Source organism: Phyllopteryx taeniolatus, chromosome 13 (assembly GCF_024500385.1).
Source record: "Phyllopteryx taeniolatus isolate TA_2022b chromosome 13, UOR_Ptae_1.2, whole genome shotgun sequence".
Taxonomy (NCBI): domain Eukaryota; kingdom Metazoa; phylum Chordata; class Actinopteri; order Syngnathiformes; family Syngnathidae; genus Phyllopteryx; species Phyllopteryx taeniolatus.
The window spans coordinates 9,255,748-9,282,036 of NC_084514.1; the positions used below are offsets into that span (position 1 = coordinate 9,255,748).

General features: G+C 43.2%; 4 protein-coding genes across 11 annotated transcripts in view; 2 read left to right on the forward strand and 2 right to left on the reverse strand.

Moving 5' to 3' along the window:
* The first annotated feature begins 132 nt into the window (after positions 1-132).
* On the forward strand, positions 133-8,002 carry si:dkeyp-110a12.4 (pancreatic secretory granule membrane major glycoprotein GP2). Its single transcript, XM_061795565.1, has 9 exons — positions 133-830; positions 1,387-1,475; positions 1,560-1,664; positions 2,883-3,043; positions 4,168-4,303; positions 4,865-4,959; positions 6,007-6,175; positions 6,725-6,839; positions 6,916-8,002. Exons 1-9 carry the CDS (start codon positions 749-751, stop codon positions 7,092-7,094), a joined length of 1,131 nt encoding a protein of 376 aa, XP_061651549.1. The 5' UTR covers positions 133-748; the 3' UTR covers positions 7,095-8,002.
* On the reverse strand, positions 7,457-13,622 carry otomp (otolith matrix protein). 3 transcript variants are annotated; one of them, XM_061795563.1, is made up of 10 exons: positions 13,536-13,622; positions 11,796-11,887; positions 11,157-11,293; positions 10,426-10,528; positions 9,666-9,851; positions 9,412-9,586; positions 9,251-9,318; positions 8,419-8,603; positions 8,104-8,275; positions 7,457-8,026 (listed from the first exon to the last, which is right to left on the reverse strand). In XM_061795563.1, exons 2-10 carry the CDS (start codon positions 11,878-11,880, stop codon positions 7,953-7,955), a joined length of 1,185 nt encoding a protein of 394 aa, XP_061651547.1. In that variant the 5' UTR covers positions 11,881-11,887; positions 13,536-13,622; the 3' UTR covers positions 7,457-7,952. The 3 variants fall into 3 exon arrangements, with proteins under 3 accessions (XP_061651547.1, XP_061651548.1, XP_061651546.1); XM_061795564.1 differs by having other exon boundaries at positions 7,457-8,004; positions 11,203-11,293; positions 13,536-13,616; XM_061795562.1 differs by lacking the exon at positions 13,536-13,622 and having other exon boundaries at positions 11,796-12,791.
* On the forward strand, positions 13,606-20,704 carry acvr1l (activin A receptor, type 1 like). The gene is made up of 10 exons (XM_061795561.1): positions 13,606-13,747; positions 14,920-15,003; positions 16,045-16,296; positions 16,778-16,989; positions 17,066-17,165; positions 17,769-17,915; positions 18,035-18,310; positions 18,951-19,148; positions 19,231-19,361; positions 19,867-20,704. Exons 2-10 carry the CDS (start codon positions 14,931-14,933, stop codon positions 19,996-19,998), a joined length of 1,521 nt encoding a protein of 506 aa, XP_061651545.1. The 5' UTR covers positions 13,606-13,747; positions 14,920-14,930; the 3' UTR covers positions 19,999-20,704.
* Positions 19,244-26,289, reverse strand: part of d2hgdh (D-2-hydroxyglutarate dehydrogenase) — an 8,358-nt gene continuing 1,312 nt past the window's right edge. For 2 of the 6 annotated variants that reach the window (XR_009791553.1, XR_009791551.1), the window contains exons 2-13: positions 26,132-26,210; positions 25,766-25,987; positions 24,738-24,795; positions 24,529-24,668; positions 23,830-24,023; positions 23,429-23,597; positions 23,203-23,346; positions 22,447-22,589; positions 21,824-21,989; positions 21,128-21,434; positions 19,836-19,974; positions 19,244-19,383 (exon numbers count right to left, since the gene is read on the reverse strand). Coding sequence is in view for 1 of the 6 variants with exons in the window: in XM_061795560.1 (XP_061651544.1) it covers positions 21,172-21,434; positions 21,824-21,989; positions 22,447-22,589; positions 23,203-23,346; positions 23,429-23,597; positions 23,830-24,023; positions 24,529-24,668; positions 24,738-24,795; positions 25,766-25,987; positions 26,132-26,195 (1,563 nt within the window). In the remaining 5 variants the exon portion in view is untranslated. Of the gene's footprint in view, positions 19,384-19,685; positions 19,975-21,127; positions 21,435-21,823; positions 21,990-22,446; positions 22,590-23,202; positions 23,347-23,428; positions 23,598-23,829; positions 24,024-24,528; positions 24,669-24,737; positions 24,796-25,640; positions 25,688-25,765; positions 25,988-26,131; positions 26,235-26,289 lie in introns of those variants that run through there. The other 4 variants (XR_009791552.1, XR_009791550.1, XR_009791554.1 and 1 more) reach the window with 3 other exon arrangements.

Here is a 26,289-nt window from a genome sequence, read left to right on the forward strand (position 1 = left end):
TTGCATGCTTCCTGTATTTTTTTTGGGTGCTCCCCGTAGTAGTTTCGCACCATTTCGCCTGCTTTTTATTGTCTTTCTGCACAATTTTGCTCGCGCTTTTGCTCCATTTTGTATGTTTGCGCCATTTCATTGGCTTCCCTCAGTCGTTTTGACATCTCGTATGCTTCCCATTGTTGTTCTGCTCATTTTGTATGCTTCCCGTTATCATTTTCTCCCTTTTGTATGCGTATTGTGCCCTTTTCTACGCTGCTTGTAGTTGTTTTGCACCATTTCGCATCCTTCCTATATTCGTTAGGCCCCATTTCGCATGCTTTCCTAAAGTGGCTTTGGGTGATTTTGTACGTTTGCACTATTTTTGTTTGCATCCCTTAGTCGATTTGTGCCATTCTGTATGCTTTTTGCCAGATTTTGTTTTGATTATTATTTTTTTTTTGTCTGCAGACAACAAAGAGCGGTGGCGTACATGGTTACCGCCGCACTTTGTTGTTGTAGTAGCATGTTTACAAAAAGAGGAGTTACCTCGGACTCCCCTCGGCTCCCCCTATTCACGCGCGGAATCTCATTGTTTCTCTTCCCCCCCCCCCGAGAACATCATTCAAGCTGGTGTTTTAGGGCAGAAGGGAGGCTCCCACTTCATTAGAGCTGTCGCTGGGGGTGCGAGCGAGGGCACCGGGGGTTCTACGTCTTGTGGCCGCCATTCGGCAGTCGGCGGCGGCGGCGGCGGCGAAACGTTCCCAGGGGAGACAAGATGGCCAGTTTGCTTTGCGCCTGGTTGCTACTCACCTTGACGGCCGTCTCCTTCCAAACTGATCTGCGGACATACGAGGAAGGTGAGCCCATGCAAAAGTCTTTATTTATTTTATAACTTATTAATTTATTTTTACATTCTATTCAATTATGTTAGAAGTGGATAGGGAAAAAGGAAAATCAGTGAATAAAAGACGCTCATTATAATTGTTATGAAAAAGATATCTTTGATTTTCCCGGACCCAAAAAAATGCAAATAAGCAAGGGTTTGGGTGGGAAAAAAAAAAATGCTGGGCTCCACTGCATTACTTGGTTTTTTAGAAAGTACGATATGACAGAGTAATATTTTCCCATATAGAAAAAAACCCCACATTTCCATTCCTTCCAATGGGGGGAAAAAAGTGATACATGTTTTGAGTTACGACCATGATCACGGAACAAATTAAACTTGTATCTCAAAATACCACTGTACTGGTTTTGAAGTCATTTCTACCCCCCCACGAAAAGTGTGTTTAAAAAAAAAAAAAAAAGAGTTCATCTCAGCCAAGTATGACTGACTAAAAGGGACAATTATTCAAATGTTTGCGGCCACAAATGCGTCCGTCACGAGCACGTCTTTGCATTCTTTCTTTTCATTAGAGATGAACGAAACGGTCATTTGCACCAACGACCACATGGAAGCGGTCATTCCCAGTGCTTTCTTCCTGCACAAAGTCCCCCCCGTCTACGTGAGAACTCCCACCCCACCTTTGAATTCCACCTCAGTGTTGTCCAGATGATGATGATGATGATGATGATGATTGTGCGTGCAGGTCTGGGACTTGCATCTAAATGACCCCGATTGTCGAGGCGCGGAAGTGGGCGACGACTACGTCTTCAGCATTAAGAGCAATCTGTCCCACTGCGGGAGCATCATGGTAACGTCAATCAAATTTTCTCTGCCCGCCGGTATGACACGGACGGGTATTACGGCTTCAATCTAGGGTTAGGGTTTGAATTAAGGTTGCAAATAAGGGTTTCAAGCCTGGGTTAATGTTTCAAACCAGGATTACGTTTTTAAATTGGGGTTTCAAGATTATAGTATTAGGCCTTCAAACTCGGGTTAGGGTTTTAAAATGATGGTTTCAAATGAGGGTTTGTAGCCATTGTTAGGGTTTCAGGTAAGCAGCCCCTCCAAACGGACCCTCGATGCTTTGAGATAAAAACAAAGTGCGCTTTCTGTCCTCATTATTGACAAATAAAATCGCCGCCGCTTGTAAGTGCTCTATTTTCTACGATGTCATTAAATCAGCAGGCTGCAGCTTTTTCCACTTGAGCAAAAAATACAAAATACATTAATTGAATAATTTATAAGCGCTGACGTAAATCTCGTACCCTAGAAAAGGCCCCGACAGAAAGAAAAGAAGGATGGCTGCGAGAAAGTGGCGTAGATTGTCTTTCTGTCAAGGATGAAGGGCGCTGCTGTGCTTGCCCCTGAAACAAGTTTGAGGCTGCCCGGATGGCCCCTTGATGCCCCCCCCCGCCCCCCCCATGCTTCGAAATCATCAAGATTTACATGGACACAATGGAACGTCTGCGCTCACAGATCGTTAGCCTCTCCTCTCCTTCAAATACACACACGTGGATTTGAACCAGATTTACTCTGATTGGATCGCTCGTCTTCCCAATGTGAATATGGAAAACCGCTTCGCTCTGATTGGTCCTTGGCGATAGCGTGGCTTTCTTGTGATTTGTGCCGGCCAAGCATTTATAGCGACCTCGCGTTTGGATCATTTGATGTCTTACTAGCATCGCGAAGCAGACTTCACCAAGCGTTGGCTTGTTTGCCCACAACTCACAAGCCCACAGAGGAGGGGACGTGGGGTTGCAAGATAGCGTTTCAAATTAGGGTTAGGGTTTCAAACTTTGACTGGGGTTTAGAGTCTGGGTGTAGTAAGTAATAGTAGTGGTGGGAAAAGAAGTTTCGAGCTCGAGTTCCGGTTTCAAGGCTGTGATATACTGCTATAGAAATGTGCAGAACATATAACACACACACACACACACATATATATATATATATATAAAACATATCCCTATTGCTGTATATTGATGGACCGCGCACTGTATTCTTGCCATTGTGCCGTTGACTCGTTCAGATGTCGGACGCCACTCACATCCTGTTCATCAACACCATACACAGCAACCACACTGACGTCATCACCAGGAATTACATCAACATTACGTTTGTGTGCCGCTACCCCATCAACTACATGGTACAGCAGCCCAACGGGGAAAACATGATACGCGTGGACGTCAGGTCAGCCTTCTTCTTATACTGCGCACCTCTTCAACAACATGTCACGCGTACCTCCGGGTGGCAAAAGCTCAGACGGCACCACTAGTAAACAAACCCGTACATGTCATTAGACCAGGACTGAGAAAACTGGGGGAATGGCTCCGATGATGATTTTTAGCCGCCTTCTCTACCGCTGTAGTTGCAATGTGTGAAGTGTCAGTCAAAAAGATGACGTTGCACGGGGTAAATTGCCTCCAAGTGAGACATGTCGGCTGGTAAGTTGATTAAAAAATAGAAGCGGCGGGGAGTCAGACATAGTTAACGTGATCATTTCAGGACTGGCTAATTCACTGGCTTTTCAGTCGCTCAGATTCAAAATGCTCGTAACGCTAAAATGCATAGCATGCTGTAGGGGTGACGTTAGCTAGCGTTGCTAAATTGTTCAAGGACAGCCCAAGCTAACATTTTCTACATGGTGAAAAAATGCCTTCCACAAACTCGATGGCAGTTTGGTTCCCAAGCTGTCCATTTTAAAGTCTTGCGATCCTTTCTGCACAACTATTTACATCAAGTGGCATCCACTTGAGATCATTTATTGATTTTTTTGTGAGAAAATCCTAAATCTTTTTGGGGGTGTATCTGGTGGACAAAGACCAAATACAGTAAGTTTTTGACTATAAAACCCATAAAAGTCGCAACAAGTTAAAAAAAAAAAAAAAGACCGTCGTAAAACAAATAAATGAATACTAAAACAGACGCGGAGACTACCGTAATTCTCGTGTAAATTCCCCCAAACGTTGCACCGGCTAAAATAAGACCACTGTAAATCCTGCAAAAGTGGCAAAGATCCCATAAAGAGAGACTACCGGAATACTACCATAAATCCCCCAAAAGTTGCACCGGGTAAAATAAGACCACTGTAAATCCTGCGAATGTTGTCCAGGTTAAAATAACACAACTGTAAGTGCCGTATTTTTTTTGGGGGGGGGGGGGCACGGCTTCAGTTCAGGTCGTGGAAGTCAGTTGCTTTCTGCCACCCGAAAGTAACCTGGGGCCTTATTGTTTACTAACGTAATGCAAAGGTCTCGAAACGTCCTGGTCGTCCTCCATATGGTTGACGGTGATCTCCCCACACGCACGCGCAGGACCATCATGCTCAGCACGGAGGACGGAAACTTCTCCGTGTCCATGCTGCTGTACAAGGACGAGGCCTTTGAGGACAAGTGGACCACCGTGCCCTCGCTCACCCTGGACGACGACATCTTCGTCAAAGTGTTCATGGTGAGACGACCGGCGCTTATGAGTGGAAGAGTGCACGTTGCGGCACGGGTGGCTCAATGGGAAATATTTTCAGCATTTTTATTTTCAAAGTTTAGGAAATTGTTCTTTTCGTGAATTTGTTTCATCCCCAAATTGTGCAATATTTTCCACATTCAGATTTGTATTTTCATTCCCCCAAAAATCTAATCAATATTTTTTTCAATATTTGCATACAAAACATTTCGGAAATATTTTTAGTTTGGTTTTCATTCAAACTTAAATATTTTCAAACTTCTAATTGTCCTCTTTCATTTCCATTAAATTACATTTTAAAATGTTCGATATTTAAATATTCATTCGATATCAAGTTGAATATATTTTTTATTTTCATTAAAAAAAACATTTTCCCAAAATGTTCTTTTGCTTGATTTTCGTTGGAAAAAACTTTTTCCCTTTTCCATCGCTCAAAATCCGAAATGTTTTCTTTCATTTCATTTCCATACAAAAACAACTTTTTGATTTTCAACCCAAATATTTCAGTAATATTTTCTTTTGCTTCCTTTTTCTTCCTGCTCCTCCCAGATTCCGACTCACCTAATGTTACGCATGGAGAGATGCTGGGCCACACCCACCAGGGATCCCTATAGCCACATTCAGTACACCTTCATTAGGGACAGGTGGGTGCTACATTATATCATAGAATACACTAGAATAATATTAGGCCTCCAATACAACAGTTTAAATAAGTACTGTAAATCATGCATAAAGGTTATATTATAGGCGTTTGTCAAAATGATCGGGGTCCATATAGAAATGTTCCTGGGGCCACGGTAGTTGTACGACTACTGTAAATTACATAAGAGTTGAGTTGGCTAAAATAAGACAATCATAAATCATCTGGTAAAATACGAGGACCATAAAAATATGCTAAGAGTTGCGCCGGCTAAAATAAGACTACCGTCAATCCCATAGCAGTTGTGAAAACTGCTGTAATTCCCCAAAAGATGTGCAGGAATAAAATGAAACTACCAAAATAAAATCCCATAAGAGTTGCGCCAGCTAAAAGAAGACTACCGTAAATCCCATAAGAATTACATCTGGTAAAATAAGACTAACTTAAAAATCTTATTAGACATCCGCACAAAGTTGTCCAGGATAAAATCAGACGACCATAATAATCCTACAAGAGTGGCACTGGCTAAAACCAGACTACCATATATACTGTACCATAAGAGATATGTCTGCAAAATATTCCCATAATCGTTGAACCGGCTAAAGTAAAGACTACTGTAAATTACATTAGCGTCGTGAATGCCAAAACTGTTGCCCAGACTACCATACTACTACTGTAAATCCCTTAAAAGATTTGCAGGATAAGACTACCTTCAAAATATCATAAAACTTCGACTACCGTAAATCGCATACAAGTTGTGCAGGTGACAATAAGACTCCACAATGCTCTCGGACTGTAAATGTCAAATGAGAGAGTTTGTTGCTTCACCCACCCCGGTTGCTCCCGTGATTGGTGGAGTGGAGATTTGAGCAGCTGTGCACGTCCTAGACAACCAGGCAGAATTTGCCGCTGTTGGCAACGGTACAGTAATGAAACGCGGCAGGGAAAGAAAACACACACGTGTCTTTAACGTCGCAATCCATCAGGAAGGTTCCTTTTTGTATGCATGTGTGTGTGTGTATGTGTGTGTGCGTGCGTGTGTATGTATCAGCTGCCCCGTGTTGACAAACCAGCAGACCCTGAGCGTGCTGAAGAACGGCCAGGGTGCGGAGGCCATGTTCAGGATCCAAATGTTCAAGTTCGTGGGCAGCTCCTACACAAACGTCTTTCTGCACTGCAACGTCCGCATCTGCCACAACGGCCCCGGCCTGTGCCAGCCCGTGAGTGGGTGCGCTCTTTAGCGCCTCAAACAAAGACACCCACCGGTGTACCTCAACAGACCTCAGTGTCAAGTTCTCACAAACAAATGCAATTCTGCATTATTTTGTAATTTTTTTTAATCACCCAAAACATTTTAGAAATATTTTCAGCTTTTGTTTCTATCCCCCCAGAATCTATTTTCACAATTTATATTGTCATACACCCCCAAAATTCTGAATCTTTTTTTATAATATAGCCAAATATCTTGTTTTTCTTTTCATCAACATTTTTTTTTAGATTGTTTTTTTTCATCCCCCATAATAATAAATAATAAAAAAAAACTTTTCTAAATCTCAAAATCTGAAATATTTTCAGTTAAAAAAAAAAAAGTTCAGTGGTTATTTTTCTGTAAAGTACATTATTATTTCCTCATTAAAACACACATTACATGATTTAAAAAAAAATATTTTACAATATTAAAGTAACCACTTACGGAATCTTTTGAAAATGCATTTTCATCAAAAGTGCTTCTGGAATATTTTCCCCGATTTCTATTTTCGTTGACACAGAACTGCTCGGCTGAAGATGTGCTGATGAGGACGCGGCGAGACATCCCGCTTTCCCACACAGTGTCCTACGGTCCCATCAGACGACGACCGAACGACAGCGAGAATCCCCGTTTACGTATGTTCTTAAAGCATCTCCATTAACGCTGTACTCTGCTAACAGTGTTTATTGGTTTTTTTTCTCTCCCTTGCAGGCGTAGGTGGACTCCCTCCGGTGGAGACTTTTATCCTCGGGGGGCTCCTGGTGGTCCTGCTGCTGCTCACGGGGGTCTTTGGGAGACTGTGGATTCGTTCCAGACGCTTCTACCCGGCGGCGCGGGAGGCTCAGCTCACCTTGTCCAACATGCAGCACATCTCCGAAGTTGCCTCGTGAGTCGGCGGAACCCAAAAGCATTCCGCCTCACTTTTAATTCAAGAGTTTCAATTAAATGTCCTCTGTAATTAATACTCAAGTGAAGCACTGAAATACCTCATTGTAGCATTTTGTACCAGTTTTTCTGTATCGTGTGTGTATTGTTGGCAGATTAGAAATGACATCTAATGTACCTCACATCGAATAAAATAATTCAAATTGTTTTTAGTGAACAAAAGTCGTTATCAAACTACATACGTATGTATGGTGAAAGGGGAAAAAAAAACCTCGAGGACAAAGGATAACAAAATGGTTTTTTTTTAAAGTTTTTTTCCTTTTACGCTTCAAATTTCAGTTGGAATTTTGAAAAAAAATGGCCAGAACATTGCAAAATATTTTATTTACTTTTCAAATGTTTATTTGTATGGAAAAAAAAAAAAAAACATTTTCAATCCAAAGTTTGTCAAAAATATTTCTGTTCCAATACAGAAGTATTTGATATTTTTCCATTCAAAATTTTGAAATCTATAAATATTTGTAATCTCCAAATTTTATGTAATAAAAAAGTTGCATTTCTGAAATATTTAAAGTTTGTAGTTGTCATGTGTGGGTGTGGGCGGGCCAAAAAGTTATTTTTAGATTAGGAATTTTTGTGACAGCCACGGAACCTGACAAAATGTTGGAAAATCAAATGTTTCTAATAAGATTAAGATTCATTTTACAAGGAATTCTTAAGAGATCAAAAGAGTCGGAATTATAGGAGACACTTTTTCCTTATTAAAAAAAAAAAAAGATTTATCAAATGTATCAAGTTGCATTGTTGTCATCGTTTGACAACTGAAAATAACAACACAAGGAAGCAGAAGGCCTAAATGGATGTCAGGAGGAGGAAGAGGAGGGAAGATGTCTTCCTCCTTTCATCAACAGAATCCTGTTGGACAAAAATGGAACAACTAAGCTAATTATTATTACGATTGGAATAGCTTATTATTAGTAACAAGACGGTACTGGTATGGACCCTCAGGCTGACCTTCACACTCGAAGGCTTGCAGGGCGCTAGTGTAGGAGGGGCCCAGCCAGGACGTGAAGCCCCCCAGGACCCTCAGCAGGCGGTGGGTGGAGTCAGTGAACAGCACGTCCGAGTCAGAGTAGCCAGCAGAGCTGAACATGCTCAAACCGTCCGTAGAGTTACCAAACACATTCTACAAGAGGAAAGCAGAAGAACAACGGGACACGAGTGTGTGGATGGGTGGATGAGCTCAAGGATGGATGGTGGACACACACAGACGGACAGACAGACAGCTGGTCCCGTAGTAGTACAATGAACTAATAAGTTGAAGTTGACCTGCAGTCGCTCCAAGAACTTCCAGATGCGGCACTTGTCATGTTGGCGTACCACCACACCATTGGCGGGCACGGCCGCCAAGTGGCACAGCCGGAAGTCGTCCAGGTCGGCCTCGGTGCCGTCGGGACAGAGCAGCTTCAGGTCCTCCGCTTCCACGTCCAGAGCCCACGACTCCTGGTTCCTGCCTGGACGTGCCGCCGCGCGTTGTGCCGCGTCATTTCAGAAGGGGATTGGAATTTGGCCAGGAAAGAAATTGAGTTTCATAAGGAAAAAAAATCATTATATATATATATATATATATATATATATATTTGGGGGCGGGGGGGGGGAGAAAAATTTATTATGATTCAAAATGATTATCAGGGCCACATTAAAAAGTAAAGTCCTAGTATTACAGGAATAAAGTCATAATTCTACATTTTTTTTTTTAAACAAAAAAAATATTTTTACATTTCTTAAATATTACACTTTTAAAAAATTAAAAAAATACTACTCTTGCAAAACAATGTTACTATTGTAAAGGAGTATTAGGATGCACATTGAAAAATACTACTATTACAATAAAATACATTTTAGAAGGGAATATTCTATACTGCTAAATATTACCGAGTAAATACAATTCAAAAAGTCATGTTTTGATAAGAAAATGTTTGCAGTTTTGTAGAAAAAAAAGTAAAGTACAAAACACTTTATGAGGGGAAAAAAAAGCATCAGACAACAAACCGTGTAAATGTCAACGTTAAACCATGTCACAGAAACATTTTGACCTTTGTTATGCATAAAATAGTAGAAAAAAATTGATTCTGATGGAAGGGGACCTTTAAATACTCACCATCCAAATTGTCAAAGACGGTGGTGTGTTTGACAAAAGCCACGTCGCCGAGGTTCTCCGCCACGCACCTTGGAAACAAACACAGGCGTTAGTTACCCACGACGCAGTGCGTGTGGCGGCGAAGAGGGAAAAGCGGTGCGCCCGGCCGCGCCGTCGCGTACCTGAGGGCCCCCGCCTCGCCGTAGTGTCTCTCTCGGGGGTTGCTGGCGCAGATGTGTCGGTCGTTGTCGTCGCCAATGCAGGCCTCGCACAGGTTCTTGGGGTTGTTGCCCCGGGGGTCATGCTGGGGGTCCTTGACGCCGGGCACGCAGCTGTAGCCGAACAAGTTCCCCACCGCTGGGGGTGCAGGGCGGGACACACGAATAAGCCCCATATAAATATCTAAAAAAAATACAACACACACACAGGTTCTCACCGCGGGGGAAGTTGCACTGGTTGCCCACGCTGATCTGCGAGGTGTTGAGCAGGTAGCCGACGGGCACGGTCCAGCCCACCGTGGTGCGCATGCCCGGGTGGCACGAGCTGCGTTCGTGCATCTCCAGCAGGGACAAGTCGGACGACGAGCGGCGAGCCAACGCCACCACGTAATAGCTCACGCCGTCTGCCCGGCAAACGCGGGGGGACAGGAGGTTAAGCCCAGAGGCACACCTTCTCGCTGTGAATTGGTCATTCGTAATGTGGAACCTAACTAACAACTATCGGCTGGAAAAACTCACTTATTCACCACTATTACGCCACAAGAATCTAATAAGACTTGTATGTTTTGGGGCAAATCATTTCAATTTTGGGGGGTACAACAAAAGAATGAGAATAAGAAGAAGAGTATGGTCGAGGTTAACAGGAGTGTGGAAAGTACACCTTTTTCGCAACCCTTAGGTAACCCGGAATACATCTATACAAGTTGACATTTTTTTCATTTTCCTTCTACCCATTTATAATACGCGCCCTCGATTTTTAATGAAATCTTTAGCAGAAAAATGCGTATTTTACGTATTTTTTTGTTTTTTTTTTTAGGATGTAGAATGAATTTGAAATGGTATTTAAGCATTTTGGGATCATTGTTTGGGTTTCAACTACTATTATAGGCAATAATTAAAAAAAAAAATGGAGGAGGGCGTCAATAACTAGCAATTTTTCGCTATTGTGGCAGTGCTTGGTATGCATGATCTACTCACCCACTCCATTGAGCGACTCCCCTGCCGCCACCTCCAAGCCGTGACACAGGCCCGCGGCGTAGATGTCATCCGCAAACATGGAAGCCGCGTCTGCGCTCCCGTTCTGACCAGAACAAAACAAAACACAATTCGTTTAGGTTCAGGTTCGGCAACCAGATGTGAAACGTAGTAAAGCAATAACCGTGTAGCGTGTAGACAATTGGGACGCAACCCTGCCCTGTATTTGACGCCCCTCGAAAAAGATTTGACATTTTCAAACACTTTACAGGAAGAAATTGAATTGAATTCAATGGTTGTTGTTGTTGTTGTTTTAATTGCCTTTTGATGCTACAAGATGACTGCAAAGCCCTAAATAAAACTCCTCAATTCACATCAACATAAATCCTATGTACCAAGACGTCATGATGGCGGCAAAGCACTACTTTTTTTTAAAAGATACAATGTATGAGAAAATCGTATTATGGCAACTTTAATCTTGTAGAAAATGATTTTGTATTGCAAAACAGTATTAGGGGCCCCGCCTGTGTGGCGTTTGTATGTACTCCCCGTGCTTGCGTGGCTTTTCTTCGGGCACTCCGGTTTCCTCCCACATCCCAAAAACATGCGTGGTAGGTTGATTGACAACTCTAAATTGCCCGTAGGTGTGAATATGAGTGCGGATGGCTTTTCCCCATTGCAAAAGGGTCTTAATTAACAAAGCTACACTTTATGGTGTCTGTTTGTAGATGTACTTGAATTTTCTCCACGCAGTCTCTGGCGTTCAGGCCTCGGACGCACCGCAAAGCCCCTCGGATATTCCGAGCCGTGGCGTTCCCGGCCAGGTCCGAGCACTTCCGCTCCTCCGCATCTGATACGACGCACCAGGACACTTGGAAAAACACGCACACAAAATGCTCTTTCTATAAAAGCTGAACTGCAATTATGTGGAAGTGAATTGTTGAACTGTGGAATGGGACGCCGGAAGTTCGAATGTTTTGAATCGGGCAAGAAATGTGGAAGGAAGAGGTAAATATGTAAAAATCTCATAATTTGGGAAATTGTATTGCGAAAATTTGGGAATCCGGGCAATGTGCTAAATAGTTCCCAAGATACTCGGAATTAGCTGACCATTTTGAAAATGGAATTGATCAATAAATGTGGAAGGAGTCCAAAATGTGAAATATTTCTAAATATGCAAATCTTATCATGCAAATGTGGGAATTTGGGTGATGAATAATTCCATAGATGTCTTGGTTGAGCTGAAGCGTTTGAAGTTGCAATGGTTTGAATTGATGAAGAAATGGAGAACATGGAATTATGAGTACAATTTGGAACAACGCATTTGTTTTTCCATTCACACAATAATTACAACAATAACGAAATGTTCTTACCTGTTGTTTTGGGTTTGGCAACACCGTTGACAGAAAGCAGTTGCAGCACGAACAAGAAAGTTGAAGTTGTCCCCAAAAGCTCCATCTCCACTCTGCTCAGGCCACTCGGGATGAACGGCGTCACGATTTCATGCAAGGGTAGAAAAAAGAAAAAGAAAAAAAATCAAGTCACTCAAGCGGGAATGTTAGGGCGCATTATTCCTGTCTAATAATCCTTCCTCCATCGCCGGATAGTACGGCAGGATCGCGTTTCCCCTTCCCTCACTTCACATGCAGTGTGGAGCACTTCAGGTCACAAGAGAGCAGACTGGGAGTCTTTAATTAAGAAAAAGAAAAGGAGGGGGGAAAAAAAAAAAAAAAAAAAAAAAAAAGGTGCAGACAATGCGGCTCATTGACAAGAACAGGTAGTGGCGGGCTCTCAACAGCAATAACAGCGCTGCCTTTTGTTCACATCTACACACGAGTAAACCCAAATGAACCAAATATTATATATATATATATATATATATATAAAGATAACGATAAAGGAGGTTGAAATGAATGCGATTTGAGCTGTGGAAGCCTGGTTGCGAGATGAAAGGAAACATTGTTTTCGTGCAACTTTGGGAGGTTTGCTGCGTGACCCTCAAAGTGCACACGTGAGCGAGCGAGGAAGCACCAAACGTACTTTTCAAATGTGGCCCCACACATTACATTACAGCGACCACAGGGTACACAATAGAAAGCCATCATTCGAGCGGGCCCACCGAGCGTTTACATTATCAACGCGAGTCCTGTAAGAGTTGTTGCAGTAATTTTGCTATTCTTCTTAACCCGAAAATTGGTTTTCATAAAATATATTGATGATCATTTTAAAACGTATTTTCCAACTTATCTATTCAATAAAATATACTAAATAATCGATTCATTGATTTATTATAAATAATAAAATAGCAAAATAAACAATTTTACATATATACATATATAATTTATTTTATTAAATGTTTGGTTAATTGACTTATTGGAAAATATTAAAAAATAAACAATTTACATACCGTATGCACAGACAGTTGTGCATTTTATTGAATTCATTTTTAATCAATTAAATTTACGACAACATTTAAAAAATATATATTATTACCGTATTACAATTTTACACATGCATTAAACACATTTGTATTAAATGTATTAAATAACAGTTTAATTAGTTGTAATTATTTAAAAATAATAAGTAAAGGAGCATGAGTTCTTTTGTTATTTAAATAAACAATTGTTCATTTACATTTAACACATTTCTATTAATTAACTGGTGGATGAATTATAAATAAATTACACATTTTTAAAAATGACAAGGAAAGATTATTTTACTATTAAAAAATCGACTGTTGGCTGTTGTTGGAAAATAATAATAAATAATAATAAAAATATTTGTACCTTATTTATTTGCACTTGGTTTACAATCGATATAATACAAAAGTACAGCAATATTTATTTTGAATTGTAAACCCCTCCTTCCGCTGTGTTGCCAGGTTACGTTTGTGCCAGTCTACTTGATGGGATGGTTCTGCTTGTTCAATCGACGATTCGAAACATGACGTATTATCGATGGGGCACTGCAACAAGTCGACATTTGTACGGATTTGGCTTAACACAAGCGGATTCTGACAGCTGCTCGTTTTTTTTTTTTTTTTTTAACTTGTAAAGCAAAATGAAAATGACAATTGCGAACGGGCAGGTACAATGCTGCATGTTTCTACTCACGCCTATCTGGCAACCCCCGACCCACAATGCACCGGGCCGCTCGTGTTGTGGTGACGTCATTTTAGGCTGAAACAAAAACATGCGGGCGGCCGCGGCCCCCAAAGGAGGCAAATTAGCTAATGAATAAAAACAACAACAACACGATTGTAACCCAATATAAGGACGCCAAGGCGGGACCTGATGAGGTAGAAGCCGTCATCTGTGTGTGCTAGGTGGGTGAAACCGTTCTCGCTTTGGGCTTTGTTCCGTACCGAAGGCAAGCTTAGTTTGGCTAGGCTAACAGAGTGGCGTCGTTCGGGCATCTCTGCGCCTTGAGTGGCGCCTTTCAGGCGGGCTAACAAACCGCTTCGGAAGCGAGCCTCTCTCTGTCTGCTTGCAACAACAGCAAACGGCAGTCTGTCACTAAAACCGCATTAACGCAGTAATAAGTGGCAAAGTATTTGGATGAAAAACACTTCCAGGCCATTCATGTAAAACAACCCCATGTGAAACTGTAATTACGGAGGTAACTAAAATGTAAGAATGTCAGTATCAGAGTAACCTGAGGGCCCCCTTTATTTATATATATATATATATATATATATATATATATATATATATATATTAGTAGTAGTAGTATTCCCAATTGCTTGGTTCTCACCCAGGTAAAATGCATGCCCTATAGGTTTAAGTCTGGAAATGGACTTGACCAGTCTAAAACCTCCCACTTCTTGCCCCTGATGAATTCCTTTTTTTGTTTTCAGCACACTGTTTTGAGTTATAACAAGGGGTCCACTCCTCCATTGATGACGGAGTCCCGTTCTTACAGTGGCGGCACATTTGTACGCCGAGTGTATGACTAATCCAGGCTAATGCATAGTAGTAAAGTCATAGTTGCAGTCAATATGAAAAATGCTTTGAGGCCAAAAATGTGAGACAATATAAGACTATGAGAAGAAGAATACATACAAATAATAAAAAATAAAAATATTAGAAAAAACAATACACAAACATTACGACAATGTTAGAAACTATACAAAATATTAGGCATCATATCGAACAGTCAAATGAAAAACACTCTGGCAGTAAGTGCCACGTATTTGTACGCTTCCCAGCAAACTAGTTCATCGCACACCGTCCGAAACGTCATATGCGAGTACCGTCATAAACCGAGGTATTTTCCTGTATTTATAAAGGATGCTGCTATTTAGCTACGTTAACGAGCGTGCCAAGTAACTCGAGGCTGTTTGACAAAGCGCACACTTGCAAGCTCTGTACGTCGTGTTCTGCCCACTTTTAAATGCAATTAGGAGATGTTGGCAAACATCAGGAGGCCTAAATGCAATTATCCTCTTTGTAAGCATCTGCCTCATGTATTTACTGTACTGTTTCCTCCCTGCTTCAGCGCACTGAACCATGGCTGCGAGGAGCGTCCGCGTCCTGCTGCTGCTCTCCCTGTGGGCCCGGCCCACATCAGCGGAGAGCTCAGGTACTGGCCAACACCATTTTTGTCTTCACTCTGACATTAAAGTGCAACGGAGCGTCCCAATTTATTGGGCTACAGAAAATAGGAAATTGTCAAGGGGAAAATGTTAATAACCCCCCGATAGAGAAGAGACAGGACAAGCACTTTGACAATCGTGAGAGATGCAATTGAAAAAAACAAAAACTTGCACACAAGGAGACAGACGATTCAAATACAACCAGGATGACAGCTTTTAATTACTCCGTAGGTGCGGTCATACACACACACATGAACAGGCAATTCATCATTTGCCTCATGCAACTGTATTTGTTTACAGAGAAAACTAGTGGCTGGAGCGCGAGGCAGTTACACTTCCTGTGGCTTACCTAATATATTCTGTGTGGGAACCCAGTATGCCTCTGTACTGTACTGGAAAAATCTAAATACGAATCCATGTCATTTTTTATTTTTATTTTTTACAAGCTATCTGCGAGCCACTTTTGGGTCCCGACCCACCAGTTGAGAATCACTGCTTTGAGCGACAGATATTTGAACACAGATGGTGGAGCAACACATGTAGACAGCTAATATAATACCGGCTTATATTCTTTATCCTCGTTGAAAAATTATTATTATTACAGCATCTTACTCGTCACGGAATAATGAATTCTTATCTCATTACAGTGGTGACTTGAATATCAGAGCGAGAGTCTACTTTCCTACTGAAAAGCTATGAGATCATTATTAAAATAGATGTTATAAGTGCAAAGGCACGTATTTTCCCAACAGAAACTAATAGGGATACGTGCAGAAAAACCTGTGCAAGTTAAGCCTTTGATGCTTGCTGAGCTGAGGTCTCACAAGACGGCAGTCCGTCTTTTGGATTGTGTCTCGCAGAAAAAGCCAAAGAAAAAGCAAACCGCACGCAAGTCAAGCCTTTGATGCGCGACGCCGCCCCGTCTCTTGGAATACGTGTCGCAGACAAATCCGAATAAAAAGCCGAGCAAACCTCCGGAGTACTTAGCTGACGAGCCCCGTGTGTGACGTCTGCGTTCCCCCCGTCAGAGGGTCAGCTGCTGTGCCTTTGCGACAGTCCCGAGTGCCTGCAGGAGCAGTGTCGCGGCACGCGCTGCTTCTCGTCCGTGCGGGTGGGCTCCGGCGGCGTGGTGTTCGAGCGCGGCTGCCTGGAGGGTCCCAAGAAGACGCGGCTGCACTGCTCCACGGCGCCCTCCTCCCACCAGGCCATCCGCTGCTGCTCGCGCCACCTGTGCAACGGCAACACCACCAGGAGCGCCGTCATGGCCTTGCTGCCTTCAGGTACCGAAACCAAACCCTCGCCGTCCAACTTTTTCTATAGATTTATTTGTACAAATGCTTTTTCAAAATATTATATAGTGAAATTCATGCATTAAATAATAAAAATAATTTCTCGTGTATAATGTGCATTTTTTTGCTAAAATTTTCCATTCAAAAATCGAGGGTTCGTATTATACATAGGTGTAAGAAAAATGCCAAAATTAGTCAGCATTAACCAACGCACCAAAAACTTCTCTGCTTCTCCCTCTGAAAATGAAGTCATCTGTAAACCATGTGTTTTTAATGGTAATATAAGATGAGTTAGAAATAATATTTAAGTGTTTTGGGATCATATGTTGGGGTATATTTAGGTTTTAAACAATTAATATACTGTAGGCAATTCTAAATAACTAGGGAGGGCACCAATTAACCGCAGCTTTGTGGGGCACAAAGCTACCGGTAAAACCATCTCTACTTGTTTCTCACCCCGCCAATGGCGTAGCTCCGCAGGGCGAGCCGGTGGGGTACGGCGTGGGCACGCTGGCTCTCCTGGCGCTGGGCCCGACGGCGGCGCTGGCGTTGCTGTCGGCGGCGTCGGCGCTGGCCTGCAGGAGGCTCCACCGCGGACGCCTGCGCAGGCTGCAGGAGTTCGACACCGAGCAGGGCGCCGTGGACGGACTCATCGCCTCCAACGTGGGGGACAGCACTTTAGCCGTAAGAACAACGGGAAGTTGCCACAAACTAAGAAGCTGTACACCTCTGACTAAACGGGTCTGTCTTGGCTTTCAAGGACCTCCTGGACCATTCGTGCACATCAGGAAGTGGGTCGGGCCTTCCTTTCCTTGTTCAGAGGACAGTTGCCAGGCAGATTAGTCTGATGGAGTGTGTAGGTGAGTTGGGACAGCACCACATGGACTCAAAATGCAAGCACGAACGGAGACCACTTGGTTTTAGACACTGACAAAAAGAAATGTGAGTATCCAGATTTGATTACAAGTAATCAAGTCACACACATATTGGTCCAGAAGTCACTCAGTAGCGTCGAAAGTTCCATTAATAAATAAATAGCCCCCAACACCAGTTTCATTGATCAACACGAAATTGGGTGGACATGTCTATCGTATCAGGACGAACGAAAAAGTCTAAAAGGACCCATGCACAAAATTGAAGAGGAAGTCAGACGTTTTGGATGAATCCCAGGGTGAACTCCAACTACATACACAAATGAATTGGAAGCAGGTAACCATTGTGAAGCTCTTTAGCCTGAACAAGGTCTCAAAAGTTTGATGATCATTTTGAGGATTCGCCCTGAAAAAGGGGGCACGTTTACCTCTGCTTCCAGCTTGAATTTTCCTTTCGATTTCAGTCCACACACACACGGTAGTCCGACTTTTCCTCCATTCGCCTTTGTTCTAGCGCCTTTTGCACAAAGGGTGTCCTTTGCCGATGTTGACTTTCCCGCCTGTTAATACTTGGATGTGCGTCTGTCTCAGGCAAGGGACGGTACGGCGAGGTGTGGCGAGGCCAGTGGCAGGGCGAGAACGTGGCTGTCAAGATCTTCTCCTCCAGGGACGAAAAGTCCTGGTTCCGAGAGACCGAGATCTACAACACTGTTCTCCTGAGACATGAAAATATCCTGGGTGGGCACCTACATCAAATCAAATGTATCATTGTGTGGAAAGTAGATTTTTGAAACAAGTGTTTTGAGTTACCAGCTTGATCAAGGAATGATGATGAGATATGTTTTTCAACGTCGCAGGCTTCATGGGGTCCGACATGACGTCGCGCAACTCCAGCACGCAGCTGTGGCTGATCACACACTACCACGAGAACGGCTCTCTGTACGACTACCTTCAGCGCGTCGCCGTGGAGACGTGCGAGGGCCTGGGCATGGCGGCGTCGGCGGCCAGCGGCCTGGTGCACCTGCACACCGAGATCTTGGGCACCGAGGGCAAGCCGGCCATCGCGCACCGCGACCTGAAGAGCAAGAACATCCTGGTGACTAAGGAGCTGCGCTGCTGCATCGCCGACCTGGGTGAGCGGGCACAGAGAAGATCGCTTTCCCATCGAAGGGTACCGTGCGGTTTGGTTGGCTACGGTACGGTCTGCCTGCTGCCCTACATGAGCCTGCTGGAACGCAACTGGTATTTTGAAAAACACAAAATAAAACTGAAAATTTGGCTCGTTTGAAATGGAAACACCAAAGTATGTGGCCCAAACGGGACCGAAGCGTACTGCTTAGTGGAAAATTTAGTGTCTAAAGTAAGACGGTACACGTCGGACCTTTTGGGACACGAGTTATAGAGAAACAGAAAAATGTATACTATACCAAATTCAACTGAAATCGTACTGCTTGGTGGACACCCAGCTGGATATATATTTTTAGATATTTCATTTTAAAAGTCGCATCCTTCCCCTTCCCACCTTATAGACTTATTTACAATTCTGTCGACCAAAAACAACCTCTTCAGATAATTGTACTACAGGTTAGTACCCAATCGACAATGGAAACGCAAAGATATTCCTTACCAAACCGCTTTGTGTAGTTGAAACTTAACTTTGCATCACAACTATGTCGGCCTTTCACCTCGTGTCCATCAAGTGGACACGAGGCTCCCCTGGTGCGCTTCTCTCCTTGCTGTCCAATCTGGCTGTATGTTCTGTGCGCGTTTCAGGTCTGGCGGTGACGCACTCCCAGGCTGATAACCTGCTGGACGTGGGTAACAACCCCAAAGTGGGCACCAAGCGCTACATGGCCCCCGAGGTGCTGGACGAGAGCATACAGGCGGGGTGCTTCGACGCCTTCAAACGGGTGGACATCTGGGCCTTCGGGCTAGTGCTGTGGGAGATAGCAAGACGAACGTACAGCAACGGTGAAAGAACTGGACGGCACTTGTTTTTCTTCCGAGCCCGTGTTGGTCGCTGTGGATTACCCTTCAGCTCGTCTCCCTACAGGTATCGTAGAAGAGTACAAGCCTCCGTTCTACGACCAGGTGCCAAACGACCCGAGCTTCGAGGACATGAGGAAGGTGGTGTGCGTGGAGCAGCAGAGGCCCTTCGTTCCCAATCGCTGGTTCTCCGATCCGGTACGTACTCACGGAGAGACCCCTTATGCGACAAGGGGTCGAAAAATAATACAGTACAGTATATGAGGAGCCTCAAAACGTTGTTTCCCGATAAAAACACAAAGGGTCAAAGCTTTTCCGTTGGAGCGTGTCGGCAGATGTGCGACAGGTAGTCACCGACTGTAATTGGCTTGCAATTCTTCAGTTCGGTCGTGGTGCTTGGGTTCATCCGGAAATTTCATCAGAAAATCCCAAGATCTTTAACTTTTTGTGAGTAGTGTATTACATGTGCACAAAATTGCTAATTTTGGGACACGGAATAGGTATAACGTGCAGAAAATAATATGCGAGTTTAATAGCTTTTCCTTTATTTCATGGACATTTATGGCCACAAATTAGCATTATATGTGCAAAAAAAAAAAATATTTATAAACAATGTAGATTCAATTTTAAAATATATATATATATATTTCATGTCTGGGGTTCAGTACATACTCGACTTCAACTTTTCTTCTTCTTGGATTAGACCCTGTCTTCTCTGGTGAAGCTGATGAAAGAGTGTTGGTACCAGAACCCGTCCGCCCGGCTGACAGCGCTGCGCATCAAGAAGACGCTGGATAAGATTCACAGCTCCCTGGACAAGGTGAAGGATTCGTGAGAGAGGGGCCGCTCGAGACGTCTTCCTTTTCAATCCTGTGGTGGCCTTCCGCAGACTTTTGGTACTGACCCACACGGTGGACTGTGGACTTCTAAAATGTCTTCAATTGTGGCCACAGACGATCGACAAGCAACTAGCAGAAGATGCTAAACGCTACCACACACACACAAAAAAACAACAAATGTAAAAGTCGCAAAAGGAACACAGCCAAATAGACTTGCAACGTTCTGGTGTAGTTAATCTTCTAGGTCACTACTTTAGGTTGGAGTGGACACAATTACATCCACTGAACTGGTCGTGGACTCAGGAGAGAATCCACATCTTATCCCTGCCGTTCCACAAGTCTAAAAAGTAGCCGCTCGGAAACGAGGAATTAATCCTTAGATTATCTCACCAACGGGAAAAAAAGTGGAGGAATAGTTGTTTACACTACGGGTGGGCATGTTACTGTACTTTGAGCCGCATCTGCATGTTACTCCTTCATACCTCCCGTTACTTGGCCATCTGAATGAGGAACAAAAAAAAATAAAATACCACGACGTCACCAGTCGTAATCTTTTTATTGATGCCGTCAAGTTGCCTCGAGGTGTGCGGTTACAGGTGAATATGCTCACAAATGTTGGTTTTGTTTTGGAAATAAGAAATAAAAGCAGCTTTGTCTTTTTTTTTTTTTTTATATGTAATAAAACATTTACTGCACTCGTGACATTTGACTCATTTGTCACCATGTGGTAAAAAGTTCAAACGGTGGCCTCAACTCGACGAGACGCCGTGCATCAATCAGCTAGTGCGTCATCCTCTTGTATACGATAAACGCCTCACCTTTAAGTAAATGCTCCCTTTTTCCCCCCCCCCCACATCTTTTTCAAATGTGGCGCGGTTTACGTCGTTTTACAGGCCGCGCACCGTCAGCACGGCCGACGGCGCAGTAGAGGGCAAAGAAGAATGCTTTTCCGGGAATAATCAGCTCCCTATTTCAAACACTGCGCCCGGGATTTGGTGGGTGGAAAAAAAAAAAGTTAAAGATTTGTGAGAGACAGTATTTTTTATTTGAATACATATTTTAATATTTGTGGAAAAAAATATATACGAAAATACGCTAGTCTATGTATAATTAGTCTCATATTACCTTGGCTTGCTTTGAAGGAGTTCTCTCAAAGTGCAGCGCGACTTTCACTGCAATCTGTCAGGTAAAGTCTTGTACGGGTTGAGGATGCCGCGAGGGTCCAGCATGCCCTTGATGCCCGCCATGACCGCCACCGCACGGGCGGGCTTGCTGTAGTAGATGTAGTTCCTCTTCTTGAGTCCCAGGCCGTGTTCGGCGCTCACGCTGCCTCGCCGGGCGCACGTCCACTCGTACACGAACGGCTCGATGGCGGCCAGCAGAGCGGCGTCTCTGGTGGGAGAAGTGATGTTCAGGTGGAGGTTCCCGTCTCCTACGGGACGGCGGAGGAGAAAATTTCCACAAATGAACATCATTCCTCAAGTTGATGCCTCGTAACTAAACAAGTGCATTGCGCTATATTAAAGATATTAAAGCGACAGAATGCCCCTTCCCTCTCACTGACATCATCCACTTATGAAAAATAAATGCCACCTTTTTCCAATCGGGAAAATAAATGGGTCGTAGCTATAACTGTCTCAATTCTATTGTTCACCCATTTAGTCGCTGACCAAAACAGCAGCATAAAGCACGTCAACAATCTAACTGTGGAGTCTTTGCGCATGTTAACACCTCCATTCTCGTTTTAATTTTTTGAAACTCCAGCTTTCAAGTGGAAGTACAAGTCTACATTTATATTTTCAAAGTCTTTCCATCTCTCACCCACGTGTCCGTATCCTATCACGCTCTTGGCCCGGCCCCCCAGGCGGGCCCTCATGTCGGTCACCAGCTGGTAGATGGTTTCCAAGGGGAGCGACACGTCGTACTTGTAGTTGAAGCCGTCGTGCGTCAGCGCCTCGGCGACGCGCTCGCGCAGCGACCACAAAGCCTACGCCAGGAAAGAATTATTATTTTTTTTTTTTATATAATTTTACCCCCACAAATAAATTACACTAAATGGCGCTATGCCGACTCCTCCTGCTTCAGTATAGTACATATTGTAAAAGTACTATTAAGTTAACTACAAGCACACTGCTCATGTTTTTCTGTGAATTCCAAGTTTTAATTAAATGGACATCATCTGCGTCTACTTCTCAGCGCTTACTTTCTTAGGATCCATGCTTAGACAAAAGACATTTTGCAAAATACCAGCACAAAAAAAAAAGAAAAACAAAAAACAATCCGGCCACCATCATAACTGAACTGATGGTGGCCGGATGTTATGAAGTTCGCTGCCGCCATCTAGTGGCGGGATGCTTAAAGCTCACTCATGTGAAATGTTTGCTCTCAACGCAAAGCGAGAAAAGTTGACCTCGAAAAACTCGTAAGTCCAGGTATCCCTGCACCTTAGTTTTGGACTCTTCCGTCGCCAGCGTCCCGTCGGTGACCAGCGACGATGTCATGGCCTCCTCCAAGAAGTTGTGGAGCTTCTCCTCGTCGTGTCGCGGGTCCGAGCCCGACGTTTCTATCACCACGTAGAATGGACAATCTACAGTTTGAAATAAAAATCTGATGAATTGATTAATTGGAAATTAATTGACAGATTAATCAATTATGAAAATAATCATAAGTGGCACCCCTACCAACAATATAACAATACTCACAGCCATATATTCTCCATCCTCCATGAAAAAAATTACTATTACATCTCACTGAGTCACTGATTAGTAGAAGAAGAAAAAAAGGATTCTTTTTCATTTGTGTCTGCATGATTGTATTATACTGCCTCCCAGTGGGCAAGGCAGGCACACCAGTAGGAGCAGCACACTGAAATGAATTGCAGCATTAAATCACAATGTACAAACTCAAATTATTCACATTCTATTTAATTATGTTATTACTCTATTTTTTTTATGAAGTACAATATTAGAGTGCTATTTTTCCCTTTAAAAATAAATAAATAAAAATCTGTTTTTAAAAACAGGCTGGATGGATTAATGGCCTTTGTATTTATTTCAATGAAGAAAGATGATTTGAAACGTGAATGTTTTGAGTTACGAGCATGGTCACAGACCAAAATTAACTTGTATCTCAATGCACTGCTGTCGATGGCTATTAGGGGCAAAGGTGTTAATTTTCGGAGCGACTGTTGCTGCGCCTACCACAGATGGGGTTGTCCAGCTTGAGGTGAGTGCTTAGCAGCCGCATGCATTCGCTGTCCAGGAACTCAAAGGCCGACAGGATTTCTCCCAGCATGCCTTTGCACAGCCGAAAGGTTTTCAGAAGCTGTTCAAATGTTTCACAACCTACGAGGACAAACCAGGTTTTTTTTTTTTTTTTCAAGTTTAGTATAGTTGTTTTTTTTTAACAGCTAACACAAATGCCTACCCAGGAACATAACATGGACAGATTTGGGCTTGCGAGGACAAAGGACGGACACGGCAGTGATGACGCCCAGCGTGCCTTCGGAGCCGATGAAGAGCTGCTTGAGGTCGTAGCCCGTGTTGTCCTTCCTCAGGGTGGACAAGCAGTCCAGCACCTGACCGTCGGCCAACACCTAGACCGCATTACGACAATGACAACATAATTATTTTTTTTGGGGGGGGGAAGATTTTTTGCAAATTTATTACAAATAAAACAATTAATGTGGACAGAAGTGAAAAGTGAAGCATTGTGAAATTGTTCACAATGCTTCAGTTTTGGAATGTGAACTACTTTCCGTTTGGGTAATGGGCAAAACGGCCCAAAGAGAGGCGTGCCATACTCTCCCGACGGATTAATGAACTCACCGCTTCCACGCCCAGAACGTTGCCGTGCAGGGAGCCGTACCGCAGCAGCCGCAAACCCCCCGCGTTGGTGGCCACGTTGCCCCCGATGTGGCAGCTGCCCTTGGCGCCCAGGTCCAGGGGCATAATGTGGTCCTGCTGCTCCAGGTAGACGGACAAGTGCTCCAGGACACAACCCGCCTGGCAGCTCAGGACCCCTGGAAAGTGAATAAATAAATACACTTAGCTCTGCAGTCATAATATTAGGTACGCCTAATTACTAACGTATTGTAATGCCCCCTGCAGGTAGTCGAGGGTAGGCACAGCCGCCGGTGAACCGTCAATCGCTTCACTGAAAAAAACTTGTAATGGAAACATTCATACGAGACAGATATAACGTATATGAAATTATACACACAGAAGAGTAGCTAACCCTAACCCTGCATACAGGGGCACTTTATTTTTAAAACGCCACTTGCAGCTTTACAGATGCCACATCTGCTCTACAATGCGTTGTACTGACATCTACAGGTTACACAGCGTGATCATAGTAAAGGTTATTACCGCCAATATTTTTTTTTGGAGGGGTACAACTGTATTTGAGGTGTGGCTTTGATAATTTTTTTTTTTTTTTTTTTAAATCAATTACAACGGTTAGCTAAGGCCATTATTTGAGGAGTTTATGGGGAAGCACTAGGAATTCTTTACTGTATGGACACTGACCGGAAACGCTGTCAAAGCTCAGGACGTTGTTCATGAGAGCGGTGGAGAGGACGATCTCGTCGTACACGGGAACGCTGCCGCCGACCAGCCCGGTGTTGCCGCCTTGTGTGTTCACCGCCAGGTTACGGCCGTTACAGTAGCTACAGCAAAGGGAGAAATGATGTCATTAGAAAATGTCCGTTAACCACTGGACTCCATTTGTTCCGTACCTGAGAATATGAGAGACTTCCTGTGTTGTCTGAGGTCTCAGCAACACCTCACTGGAACCTGCAGGAGACGTGCAGACATCACTGATATAAACATTTGCCGACAATTGGGCTCGACGATGAAATCGGTTTTAATGAAAATTGTTTTTTATCGATTAATTGAAACTTATTTGTCAGGCAAGTTTTCTAGTGCACCCCACGGCTGACGTGCGCTGCTTACACTAACAACACGGCTGAGAACAGAGAGGCGCTAGTTTACAATATATACAGTATATAAATATACATCGGTTAAGTATATAACACTGTTTGTTGTGTCTGAATTTGTGTATTTCTGCTGCCATTGTAAATGAGAATCTGTTCTCTATTGCTGTTCTCTATATTACATTACCTTGATAAATCAAGGTTCAATAAATAAATACATACATGAATAAAAACAAAAGCAGTCAATGTTGCCAACTTAGCGATTTGGTTGCTATCTTTTGTGACTTTTCCCAAAAGTGCTGAGCAACTTGAATTCTCATTTTTTAATGTTTTCAGAAAACAAGAAAAAAAAACACAACAAATTCAACCAACAAACGTCCAGTTGCCTCGATTCAACATTTGCGGATTACCGCATATTGGCATTTTTTTTAAATTGATATTGTGACAGTAAGTTAAAAACGACTGAGGCAATTATGCTATTTGGCTAACAATATGGACCAGCCCAGTCAAGCAGTTTGAGGGCTCCTTTCACAACGTTACATTGTTGAACATTAAATATAATAACAGATTTTTAGTTATCCTGTTTACGTACATGTTTTGACAACCCCCCCTCCCCCTACAGGAAGCACTTATTTTCACATTATCTGTCACGGAGGGGAAAAAAAAAGTTTTAATACATTACAAATATAAAAAAATAAATCACACCTATATCTGTTGAAGCTGATTCAAGTTACTGCTGAGGACAAAACTTGCTGGGGGGAAAAAACAGTTTCAAAGCTTGTTTGTTAGGAAAAATAAATCAAATCCCAGAAAGGAACAATCGAAATCACCTCTGACAGATTTGAGCCAGTCCACATTAAACGACTCCAACAGGTCAGGGTCAGTAATGGTTCTGCCGGGAAGAATCCTCTGAAAGAAGTCCAAGTCCTCCTGGGTCACTGTGGAAAAAGGCAGCCTTTCTGGAACTGCCGTCGGCGGGGACTTCTTGGTGACATTGCCCTCGTCGTGGAGCCTCCTACCACAGGCCACACCGTGACGCAAGACGGTGGGGTCTGGAGGGGGCAAAAGTATGATGGAATTAAGAAAATAAATTATAAACCATCCTATTAGGAATATTTTACTGGAATGACTGACTTATTTGTATTGTCAATTTCAATGTATTTAAAAAAATAATAATAATAAAACAAAAATCTCACCTGTTGATGTAGACAAGCCAAGGATGCTCAAGGGCCGTTTGAGGGCCGTCCTCAGTCGGAGCATGACTGCAACAACAAGCTGGATGGATGACAATATGACGACCTGTCAATAAAAATTGTTCCATTATGCATTTCTGATACCTTAGCTCAACAACCAG